Source organism: Eretmochelys imbricata, chromosome 6 (assembly GCF_965152235.1).
Source record: "Eretmochelys imbricata isolate rEreImb1 chromosome 6, rEreImb1.hap1, whole genome shotgun sequence".
Taxonomy (NCBI): Eukaryota; Metazoa; Chordata; order Testudines; family Cheloniidae; genus Eretmochelys; species Eretmochelys imbricata.
The window spans coordinates 2,948,090-2,961,345 of NC_135577.1; the positions used below are offsets into that span (position 1 = coordinate 2,948,090).

Here is a 13,256-nt window from a genome sequence, read left to right on the forward strand (position 1 = left end):
AGGTGACTCTGGTCTGGCTGTGGGCTCACAGCTAGGGCAGACCCTTGCCTGATCAGCAAAATCCCCCTCAGGTTGGGCTTGCTTCCAGCTACAGAGTCCCTGGGCCCTGTTCCCACCACAGCAGGAACCAGGACCCCAACTTCCACCTTTGGGCTACATGTTTCTGTGCACCACAGAACAGGGCCTGTCCCCTGCCGACCTGCAACTTCCTGGCAGTCAGCAGCTGGGACGGCCTCCTTGTTACAGGTGGAACATTCCCTCCCCTAGGCAGATGATCACAGGACAGGAGCTGGCTTTGTCCAGTCCCTCCCACAGGGACTTGCCTTGAGCCCAGGAGCTACAGGAACTGGTAACAGCCATTCCTGCCCCCAAGGCTGCATGCTTCACTGCTACAGAGGAATTTAAGAGACTCTCTCCTATTTCCCCACTAGCCCATGTGACTTCACACCACCCCCACCCCCACCCTGGGGCTTTGAGCACAACATTCCTTCCCGATGTTAACCAAGCCTGGGGCAGATTCTGCCACATCAAAGAAATCATTCCCCAGTTGAAATGGTGCAAAATTGTGTGCCACTGTGGCAACAGTCAGCTCATCCTGCACATCACCAGTTTCCATGTGTGCCTTAGCTGAAGGGGCAAGGACTTTCTAACCTACCACCAGTTCCAATTCTGCCATTTCCCCTGGCAACAAATCCTTCTCCTGGATTGGGTCTCTTCTGACCACAGAAATCTCTGCACCCGTGTCCCCCAATCCCAGGAGAACTTTCCCAGTCAGTTTAACAGCATGCATGTGCTGACTGCTCGGTTGTGTAGAAGCCCCTTTTACAAATCCTGGGTGGAAGGAGGCAGCAGCCTGGCTCTGAGAAGCAGCAACTTCATGTGTTACCTGCTGCCTGTTCCCACTCAGCAAAGGACATTTATTCCTCAGGTGCTCAGTAGACTCACAATCCTGGCACCTCTTGGGCTCCTCTGCACATACAAGAGACTTGGGAAGAGGAACAGGGGAATGGGGAGATGGACACCCAGCCTCCTCTTTCCCTGGGGTAAAACGGTGCTTCTGCTTCCCCCAACCCTGTGTCCCTCTGCCTCTGGTTTCTGTTTAATTGTAGCTTGCGATGGCTCAAAAGAGTCTGCAAACTCAGCCATTCCACCCACTGCATCCACCTTTTTGTCCCACAAATCCTGTTTTACATCATTACTGCACATATTCAGGAATTGTTCCCAAGTAACCAAATCACACATTTCTTCTAAGCTTGTAATGCCTTTTCCCCTCACCCACCTACCAAAAAATTCTCTCATTTCATTTCCATAAGACACATTACTCAATCCAGATTCCCTCTTAATACTCCTGAATTTAACCCGTTAGATTTCAGGTATAATCAGAAACTGTTTCAAAACCAGTTTCTTAAATTTACCATAATCTGAAGCAAAATCAATACGTATCTTATTGAATATGTCCAGAGCTCTTCAAGTCAATTTTCCTACCAATGTGGTCATTTTTTGATTGTCAGGAATTGTATGGAGGGTGCCCAAAGGTGATCAAATTTTCACCAATATCACTGGACTCATCATACCATAGACATATTAGCTCCCATTTGTGTATTTTTGGGCAAGTGGGGCCAGCTGCTGGTGGGTTTTGTCTCTTCCACTCCATAACAGCCAGTTCATGCTTCTGGGCCTCAATCTGGAGCCTGTATTTCTCTGTCTCTTAACCCCAGGGCTCATTGTAACTGGCTGCCTCAGCTTCCAGAGCCCTTCTGTGCGCAGTTGCCTCTGCTTCTCTGAGCTTCAATGAAAACTCCCAGTCCTTAGCCTTCTCTTCTGTTTCCTGTCTGGCCAGCTCTAGTTTAGCAGCTGCCTCACTGGTAGTCATTTCCCTGCTTTTTTCTGCTGGGTCACACCCCTCTGCAGTTCACTGAAACTGAGATTCACTCAGATCAGGCTGGGCTTCTTAGTTAACAGAGACTTTCCCAGTACCCAGTATTCAGCCTTTCTGGGCAGTCAGCAACTTTGGCAGTTCTAGCTTCTTTTGATCTTCACTCTTACTTCTTTTGCTTATTTTTCTATCCCTATTTCCCTTACCCAAAATAAGCAATCAGAAAATAACAAACCAGTAACCACTTTGGCTGTTCTCTACCCACCACAGCCAAAACTCACTGAAAATCACGACCGGAGTCTCCAAGAAATCAGCTGTGCACAGATCCTGCTTGACTATGCCGCTGTGACGTGTTGGGTCCCAGAAACCTCTTTGGAACTGCCACATGATGTGCTGAGTCTCCCTCTGAGCCTGTTTTCCCTGCCAGTACATTACTTTCTTTGGACTAGACACACTTGACTGCTGCAAACCCAGATCAAAGTCTCAAACATGTCACGCACAAGCTGCAGGTTTAACTGAAAACAGCTTAAGAAGTGCTCCTGTTTCTAAAATTCAGATAGCCAGCTCCCAATGGGGTCCAAAACCCAAATAAATCAGTTTTACTCTGTACAAAGTTTATGCAGGGTAAACTCATAAACTGTTTGCCCTTTATAACACTGATAGAGAGATACACACTGCTGTTTGCCTCCTCCCGCGCCCCCCTCCCCAGGTAATAATACATACTCTGGGTTAATTAATAAGTAAAAGTGATTTATTGTATACAAAAAAGTAGGATTTAAGTGGTTCCAAGTAATAACTGACAGAACAAAATGAATTACCAAACAAAATAAAATAAAACACATAAGTCTCAACCTAATACAGTGAAAAACTAAATTCAGGTAACTCTCACCCTCAGAGATGTTGCAATAAGCCTCTTTTACAGACTAGAATTCCTCCTAGTGTGGGTCCAGCAAACAATCATACACCTGTAGTTACTGTTCTTTGTTCCAGTTTCTTTCAGGCATCTCCTTGGGGTAGAAGGACTCCTTCTGTGACAGCTGAAGACAAAATGGAGGGGTTTCCCTGGGGGCTTATACAGTCTCTCTTTCTCTTGTGGGTGAAAACCTCTTCCCCTCTCCTACGGAGAATCCAGCTCCAAGATGGAGTTTTGGAGTCACACGGGCAAGTCACATTTCGATGCATGACTCAGTTCCTTACAGGCTGATGCCACATTCCCAGGAAAGCTCAGATGTAGATTGGCGTCTCTCAAAGTTGATTGTTAGCTTCAGTGTTTCTTGACTGGGCACTAACAGAGAATAGTCTTTTCTCAAATAGCTGACCAACTGCTTCACTGAGGTTTCTTAAAATCAAACAAGTACAGAGCCAATATTCATAACTTCAAGTAAAAAAATGATACATGAAAATCGGATGACTATATCCAATAGATAATAACCTTTGCAGAGATATGTTACTTGGCCTATCTAGCATATAACATATTTCAATTTTGTCATATTTACAGCCATGAGCATATTTCTATAAAGAATTATGGGGAGCAACATCACACTCTGTTTCACGGACTGTAAGTTATAGGAAATAAATAAAATTAGCAAAAGAATCAGGAGGGAGCTGGCCTGCTTGGAGATATTTTGTAGCAGCATCTGCAGAGATGCTGCAGACATCTTCAGTGTTAACCACCAGTTTGGCAAATATCCTCGTTTTTGCAGCCTGCAGTGACCTTGGCATTTTCAGTGAGGACTGCCCCAGACACCTCCGGGTCACAGGAAGCAAAGAAAGAAGAGGAGGAGTTATGAGTTCCTAGAGAAAGTAGGGGCAGAGCATTTCCTGGGCACAGACCTGGGGTGATAGACTTTGGCGTTTCTGAATACAGAGATTGCTGGTTGTTTCCACTGGTATTCAGGGAAGCAGGATGTTGTGTACATTCTTTGTAACCCGTCTCCCAGAGGTTATACTAAAGAATATGGCTGACTTGGATGATCAATTTTTCCTCCTAATACAATATACCCTGCAATGCCTCACAGGTTGGCACCACGTAGGAGAAGGGGGCACCAACATTCCCTAGAGCACAGATAATACCAGGAAAGCCTGAACACCAGTGGGGAATAATTTCTCTTACCATAGTGAAGAAGGGAAAAGTCATCAATGGGCCTGCATTGGATCTCCTTGGGGGAGGTGATGACCACAATGTCCATGTGCATCTGCAGCAATGGACCAGTGCATGGGCCCATGCCTGTGGTGACCTCACCCTTTCATGTCAATCAAACACTACTGTCAGTCAGCACCACACCTTTGGTGTGACTGGGATATTTTCTAGGTTGGTGGCTGTGACATACCATTGTACAACTCAGAGTAATCAGCACCTGTGTCACACCTACATGCAACCTTGCAATGCCTTGCTGAAGTGGCTTCCACCTGGGCCACTCACAAACAACTGTCAAGCATGCAAACCACACCCGAGGCATGTGTGTGTAACTGCAACATGGCCAGGGATAGATGAGTTACACTCAGGCTCTTGCCATCCTTGGTTATACTGCAGGGTGACTGCAACACACTCCCCACTCTTCGATTTCCCTCCCAAAATATACATCCTGTGCTCCCCAGTCCTCTCCTGGACAATACAGGTTACATTCTCCATTATTTCTTTATCAGCACTAACATGCATACAACTCTCAAACATTTGTATTTAAGCACACTGGATTAGATAAAACAATAAAACAAAGTTTATTGAGCACAAAGATAGATTTTCAGTGAGTGCAAATGAGAAGGCAAAGAAGTCACACATGGTTACAAGAAAAATAGAGCTAGAATGCAACTTGTGCTGAAGTTAATAAATGATGTGAAATTCAAAGCAAAAGTTTCCTCATCACATTCTTAGAGAAGTCTTACTTACCAAACTTCTTAGTTCAGGACCCCTCCCCCAGTCTAATGGCTGCTTCCTTTCTCCCTTCACGTGCAGTGAATCAATGGACAGGCAGAGAGACAGCGAGAGAGAGAGTGGTGCCTTGGGATGTCTGCCCCACCTTGAGAAACATTTCCCCCTGGTTACCAGTAGACAAAATGTCAATGTAGAAGGATGTTTTCTTCCGCTTTTTCCTCACCTTTTCAGGCTACCTGTGTTTCCCTTCCTGCTTAATGAGTCTGGTTACTGTTTAGATACAAAATTAATGAGAGCACACATTAATTTGTTGAAGAGAGACCAGTTTGCCAGCCTCAGTTTGGAACATGTATGAATAACATGATACAGTGTCATCTTATAACTTCACGTATATTATAAAACAAAATGTATTAATATTTGTGATGAGAGCATGACTATTTCTAGTTGACTCATAGATTTATTTATCATCTTAAACTGAGCTCTGTGTGCAGATAATATGCATGCAAGAGGGATAGTTTTTTGAACTGCAGAATTCTTTTGCATGCTGAGGTCTACCTCTGAGCTTCTCTGGTAATCATGTTGTCTCCATCAAGCAAAATGAGTGTACCTACCTTTCCTACTTTGGGAAGTAACCTAGCAACAGAAGGACATAAAATATCATTGTGATTGGCATGCTATAAATAGCTGGATAATCTGGAGTACTCTTACATGTCTTACAGGTTTTACATTCCACCTATCGGGGCCAGGACAGTGAGGTGATTCTGAAACCTGGAATGACTTAGAAGATGTCACCTGCAAACAATTCATACATTTCCCCTGTATCTAACTTTCTGTTCCTTTGATTCCAAATTTCTTGCTAAGGCTGGTTGAAAATTTTCCTTAAGACCTTTTTTATGGGAAATTGGATTTTGCATTCAACTATTTTTTTCATGTAATTATTTTTCCCTGGAAATTATCAGCTTTCCATCAAAATACAAAACTCCCATCCTCCCAAAACCATGGCTGTGTGACTCTGGTGAAGTTCCAGGGCAGTTCAGTAAGAGGAGAGACCATGATGCATAATGGGGGGATGTAGTGCAGCCTGGGAGCCTGGCCCATGGAAGAGTTTGGTGGTGTGTGGTACCTGAGGCACCCCTGTGGCATTTCCAAGTCGAAATATTAAGTTTTTAGCAAAAAGATTTCGGTCTCCACAAAAAAACAAAACAAAAACCTTTGTGGATCAGGTATACACAGTACCCAACTTGCACTGAAAACATCATGATGAAATATACCCTAACCTCATACTCTGTAACTATGGTACAATTTGCATCATTTAATAACACAGTAAGAAAGATTGGGACAAATTAATCCCCAGGGCACCAATTACAACAAGATGGCTTTGGTTTACTGAACGCATTAATTCGGTGTTGTGTCTCTCTGAGCTCAGGTATTCCCAGTTGCTTCTGGAATCATGTCCCATAGGTCACACATGTCAGTATAAAATTTCCCACATGCTCCAAACTGGCAGTTTCTATTGATGGGGAAATGTTACCACATCTCTCTCTCTCTTCTCAGCAGGTACGTGCTATAGTCCTGAATTACAGTCACACACACATGCAGACACGATATTTATCAGCAGGTATTGAATTCAGGACCTCCAGCACTTAAAGCCTCCGTCCCAACTCCTACCCCTTCAGGTAAAGAGCTACCTCCTGAGTTGGAAAAATATCGGCAATTACCTAGTCACCGAAGCCAGGGTTTTCCATTATGTATCTGGATTTTCATACAGGCTCATGTAAATGCCAAAAAGCTTAATTAGCACAGTAATCAACTTGACCCCAAAAGGACATGCCAAGCCATAGAGCTCCCCTTTCTTAAAGACAGTAGAAAGATTGACACTATTTTCCTCTCACCCCTTCTTTCAGGAAGGAATAATCTCTTCAAGCTGAGATTTTTTTTATCCTGATTCGGGTACAGCAGAGTCACTAGTCACTGTTGACTGCTGGGATTAGTGAATAGGAGTATCCACGTGGGGGCATGATTAACCTCTGTCATTGTATTTATGCAGTGTGTATTTTATTGAACAACTGAAAAGACCAGTTGTGAACATCTGGCTCTGTGTACTAAGCCCTTCCCTAAGCTGGTACTGATGTCCATTGACAAATTGATCTCCATTTCTTTTCAGGTACTTCATTACAGAGAAGGAATAGTTTTTCCACACCATCCACCTGCCCACATTTCTGTAGCTTCCTGATGACTGTTCAGAGGAGATGGAAAGGGGAAATCATTCAGAGGCGACTGAGTTCATTCTCTCAGGACTGACAGATCATCCAGAGCTGCAGGTCCCCCTCTTTGTGGTATTCCTACTGATTTATGGTATCACCCTGGTGGGGAATGGGGGGATGATCTTGTTAATCACGATTGATCCCCAACTCCACACCCCCATGTACTTTTTCCTCAGAAATTTGTCTTTCTGTGACCTCTGCTATTCCTCGATAATTTCCCCTAAGATGCTGCTGAATTTCCTAGTTGAGAAGAAAAGCATTTCTTACACTGCGTGCGCTGTGCAAATGTATCTCTTTTACGTTTTTTCAGATGTTGAGTGCCTCTTGCTGGCTGTGATGGCCTATGACCGTTATGTGGCCATCTGTAACCCACTGCTCTATACGGTCACCATGTCCAGGCAGCTTTGTAATCAGCTAGTGGCTGGGGTGTACACTGTGGGGGTGGTGGATTCAATGATATACGCATGTTTTACATTTCGACTGTCATTCTGCAACTCCAACATCATCAATCATTTCTTCTGTGACATCCCACCACTGTTGGCGCTCTCCTGTTCTGACACCCGCATCAATGAGATTGTGATGTTTACTTTAGCATGCTGCATTATCGTGAGCAGCTTTCTGACTGTCCTCCTTTCCTATGTCTATATCACCTGCACCATCCTGCAGATCCGCTCCTCCAAGGGCCGGCACAAAGCCTTCTCCACCTGCACTTTCCACTTGACCACTGTGGTTCTGCTTTTTGGCACCCTCCTCTTCATGTATTTACGTCCCACCTCCAGCTATTCCATGGATACAGACAAAGTGGCCTCAGTGTTTTACACGCTGGTGATCCCCATGTTGAACCCCCTCATCTACACCCTGAGGAACACGGAGGTGAAGGACGCCCTGAGGAAAGCAGTGAATAAACTCCTAACCAATTCTTGAATCTGTTTAACTCTGTACTGGTTTAGTGATGGGGAGTGGAAACAGGTGAATTCAATTCCCAGCCCACTGGAATGTAATTCCGCAAAGCCCATGGCAATATTGTTCATTATTGTATTGTTATTACTATTAATTTGTTTGTATTCCAACAAGGTCTGCAGGCCCCAACTGAGATCAGTGGACAAAACAAGGGAAGAATCAGAGGTCCAAAAGGAGAGAATGATTTTACCAGCTGGTGCAAGGGGCATCCACCTAGATATTCCAGCATATTCCAGTTATGACATATTCATGAGCATATTTTCATAAAGCATATGGAGTATAATGTCACACATAGCTTTGCCCAGCCCTGGACAGAAGGAGGAAATGAATCTGGATCTCCCACCTTACAGGTGAACATCCCAGATATTGGGCTAAAAATTACAAAGGGAAGGACCACCACTGCCTCCTCCAGTGGCTGTCTTGCGACCGGCACCTAAACCCTCCCCCTGCACACAAGCATTGTTTTTTGACAAAGCTATTAGGAGTATTTTTGACACATTTGAGAAGAGTTTCAGGTCAATTCAAATGGTATTATTTTTGACAATAAATTATTAGTCAGAAAAAGCTCACCCGTTTCTAGACACCTTTGTGTCTCAATGCTGGGAAATTACTTAAAGAGACTTTTGGAGAGGTGACCAACAAATAAAGTGGAATACATTCACCTCAGTTTTGTATCGTATTAAAAAGACCTCACGGGAGAGACAGTGATCCAGAGCAGCTGATGCTCTGGCCCTCTGTGTTCCATTTCCAAAAGGAAAAGGAGTACTTGTGGCACCTTAGAGACTAACCAATTTATTTGAGCATAAGCTTTCCGATTAAGTGAAGTGAAGTTTAGCTCACAAAAGCTTATGCTCAAATAAATTGGTTAGTCTCTAAGGTGCCACAAGTACTCCTTTTCTTTTTGCGAATACAGACTAACACGGCTGCTACTCTGAAACCTGTCATTTCCAAAAGGAAAGACATGGCAAGAGCATTAATCATATTTGCTATGCACACCTGTTGTACTGGGAGCAAAGATGCTCCAGGGATCAAATCTCAGATTCATCAAAGCCAAATTTAACCACCAGGAAAGCAGCTACAGATGTATTAAGGGTATTGTTGGTGTGGTTAGCAAACAGTGAAAGATTAATTTATAAGTTTGATTTCTGGGTTCTGAGCAGGTACTGCTTCCATCCTTCTCAACTCATTGAAAGTGAAGTGAGGAAAAACAAAGAGATACCACCAAGTCATGGGTAAACAAGTCAGTTTCAGAGCACTTCAGCCTTTAATTGAAATGACAGTGGGCCATTCATGGGAGGGGAAGGAAGGAATTATTGTGAGAGGATAATTTTCAACTTTTGTGAACATATTTACCTATCTATCAAAAGAAGAAAAGAGCTTTACAAAGGGAGGGAGAAAAGTAACTGGAAGAGGAGACAAAATAGCTTTAATAGAAATGGGTTAAACTCCCCCATTGATTCAGGGAATGTCTATCCTCAGGCCATTACATTGACTCAGCTATGGTGTTCAGCAGCACCGTAGTGTAGATGCTTTGCACATTGATGGAAGGGTTTTCCCTTTGATGTAGTTAATCCACTCCCCTGCATTCATGGCAGGACTGAGTATTATCTAGACCATCCCTAACAGGTGTTTGTCTAACCTGCTCTTAAAAATCTCCAGTAGTGGAGATTCCACAACCTTCCTGGGCAATTTATTCCAGTACTTCACCACCATCACTGTTGGGATGTTTTTCCTAATGTCCACTCTAAACCACCCTTGCTGCAGTTGAACTCCATCGGTTCTTGTCCTGTAGTTCCCCGCCTCCCCCATTGTTTTGCATTTTTAATCATAAACTCTGTGTGACGGGTTGGGTCACAGAAACCCCTTTGGGACTGCCACCTGATGTGCCCAGATTACCTCTGAGCCTGTTTCCCTGCCAGCTTGGGACTTCAGTACCTTACCTTGTTTGAGCCAGATATGCTGCCCTGCTACATACAAAGATCCAAGTCTGAACCATGTCCCATACAAACTGCTTAACTGAAAACAGCTTAAGCAGTGCTCTTGTCTGTAGCACTCAGATACCCCACTCCCAATGGGGTCCAAACCCCAAAGAAATCTGTTTTACTCTCTATAAAGCTTATAAAGGGGCAACTCAAAAATTGTTCGCCCTCTATAACACTGATAGAGAGATATGCACAGCTGTTTGCCCCCTCCCCCTCCTGGTATTAATACATACTTTGGGTTAATTAATCATTAAAAAGTGATTTTATTAAATACAAGTAGCAGGATTTAAGTAGTCCAATGTAATAACAGACAGAACAAAGTAAATTACCAAACAATATAAAATAAATCATGCAAGTCTTAGCCTCATACAGTAAAAACTAAATGCAGGTAAATCTCACCCCCAGAGATGTTCCAATAAGCATCTTTTACAGACTAAACTTCCTCTTAGTCTAGGTCCAGAAATCACGCACACCCCTCTAGTTACTGTCCTTTTATCCAGTTTCTTTCAGGCACCTCCTTGGGGTGGAAAGGCTATCTAAAAGTTGAAGACAGAATGGAGGGGGTTCCCCAAGGGCTAATATAGTCTCTCTCTTGTGGGTGGAAAACCCTTCCCCTGTCCTATGGAGAATCCAGCTCCAAGATGGAGTTTTGGAATCACATGGGCAACTCACATGTTCATACATGACTCAGTTTCTTACAGGCTGACGCCACATTCCAGGAAAACTCAGGTGTGGATTGCTGTCTCTCAAAGTTCATTCTTGGCTTAAGTGATTCTTGATTGGGCACTTATAGAGAATAGTCTCTTCTCAAGAAGCTGACCAACTGCTTCACTGAGGCTACTTAAAATCAAACAAGTACATAGTAAATATTTACAACTTTGAATTCAAAGTGATACGTGCATGCAAATGGGATGAATATATCCATTGATCATAACCTTTGCAGAGATATCTTACAAGGCATATCTGGCATAAAACATATTCAAGTTATGTAATATTTACACTCATAAGAATATTTCTATAGAGCATTATGGGGTGCAACATCACACTCTGTTTCATGGACTATAAGTTATAGGAAATAAATAAAACTAAGAAAATAATTGGGAGGGATCTGGCTTTCTCAGAGACATTTTGTAGGAGCATCTGCAGAGATGCTGCACAGGTCTGTGTTAACCACCTGTTTGCGGAAAATCCTCCTTTTTGCAGCATGTGCTGACCTTGGCACTTTTAGTGAGGAATGGCCCAGGCACCTCCCGGTTACCGGAGGCAGAGAAACCAGGTGGAGAAGTTATGAGCATGACTCCTACAGGAAGTAGGGGCATAGTGTTTCCTGGACACAGACCTGGGAGTTTCTGAATACAGAGATTGCTGTCTGTTGGTTGTTTCTACTGGTGTTCAGGGAAGCAAGACTTTGCTTACATTCTTTGTCACCCCTCCTCCAAGGATTATACCAAACAATATAGCTGACTTGTATCATCAATTTTTCCTCCTAATACAATCAACCCTGTAATGACCCACAGGTTGGCACCACTTAGGAGAAGGGGGCACCAACATGCCCTGGAGCATTGATAATACCAGCCAAGCCTTGAGACCCATTCGGGATAATTTCTGCTACCATAGTGAATAAGGGAAGAGTCATCACTGTGCCTGCATTGTATCTTCTTGGTGGGAGGTGATGGCCACAATGTCCTTGTGCATAGAATCATAGACTATCAGAGTTGGAAGGGACCTCAGGACGTCATCTAGTTCAACCCCCTGCTCAAAGCATGACCAATCCCCAAATTTTGCCCCAGAACCCTAAATGGCCCGTTCAAGGATTGAATTTATAACCCTGGGTTTCACAGGCCAATGCTCAAACCACTGAGCTATCCCTCCTGATCCATCTGCAGCCATGGATCAGTGCATTGGCCCATGCCTGTGGGGACCTCACTCTTTCATGTCAATTCAACACTATTGTCTGTCAGCACAAAACCTTTAGTGTTCCTGGGATATTTTCTAGGTTGCTGGCTGTGACATACCAGGGTCCAACTCATACTAATCAGCAGCTGTGTCACACCTGCATGAAACCTTGCAATGCCTTGCTGAAGTGGCTTCCACCTGGGCCACTCACAAACAACCATCTAGCATGCAAATTGCAGCCTGAGCATGTGAGTGTAACTGCAGCCTGGCCTGGAATAGTGGGGTTACACCCAGGCTCTCACCATCCTTGGTTATACTGCAGAGTGACCCCAACAGACTCCCCAGTCTTCTATTTCCTTCCAGAAATATATATCCTGTTCTGCCCAGCCATCTCCTGGACAATACAAGCTACACTGTCCATTATTTCTTTAATAGCATGCATGTAACTTAGTTTCTCAGACACTTCTATTTCAACACACTGGATGAAAAAACAATAAAAGAAAGTGTATTAGCTACAAAGATAATTTTTAGGTGAGTGCAAATAAGGAGGGATAGAACTGAGACATGGTTATAAGAAAAATATACTTATTTGTCTTGACCCATAGATGAAGCAGCAAAAGTCAAGATTAACAGCAAACCAATGGCGGATTTGCATAGAAGGCAGACATGGTTACAAGAAAAATAAAGCTAAAATGAAACTTGTCCCTAAGTTAGCAAATGATGTGAAATTCAAAGCAAAAGTTTATTCACCACATGCTTTCAGCAGTCTTACTGACCAAACAGGTTAGATCAGGACCCATCCACCAGTCCAATTGCTGCTTCCTTTATCCCTTCAGATGCAGTGAATCAATGGACAGAGAGAGAGAGAGACAGAGAGAGAGACAGAGAGAACAGTGCCTTGGGATATCTGCTCCATCTTTCCATAGTCCTATCCCCACTTTGAGAAACATTTCCACCTGGTTTCCAGAAGACAAAATGTCTATGTAGAAGGATGTTCCCTGCTGCTCTTTCCTCACGTTTTTGGGTTTCCTTTTATTCTTTTCCTGCTGCATAACTTTGATTACTGTTTAGATACAAAATTAAGTAGAACACACATTTCTTTGTTTAAGACAGACCAGTTAACAGCCTCAGTTTGGAACATGTATTAATAACACGATACAGTATAATCTTATTACTTCACAGACATTATCAAAAATATTGTATTCATATTTGTGATGAGAGCATGACTATTTCTAGCTGACACATATATTTATTTAGCATCTTACAATTGAGCTTTGTGTGTGGATAATACGCATACAGGAGGGATAGTTTTGTGAACTTCAGAAGTCCGTAGCATGCTGTGGTCTCCTCCTGAGTTTCTCTGGTCATCATGTGGTCACCACCAAGTAAAATGAGCGAACCGATCT

General features: G+C 43.4%; 1 protein-coding gene across 1 annotated transcript; it reads left to right on the top strand.

Annotated features, from left to right (window-relative positions):
- The first annotated feature begins 6,997 nt into the window (after positions 1 to 6,997).
- LOC144266316 (olfactory receptor 5AR1-like) lies at positions 6,998 to 7,936 on the top strand. The gene has a single exon (XM_077819764.1). It carries the CDS (start codon positions 6,998 to 7,000, stop codon positions 7,934 to 7,936), a length of 939 nt encoding a protein of 312 aa, XP_077675890.1.
- The last annotated feature ends 5,320 nt before the right edge of the window (positions 7,937 to 13,256 follow it).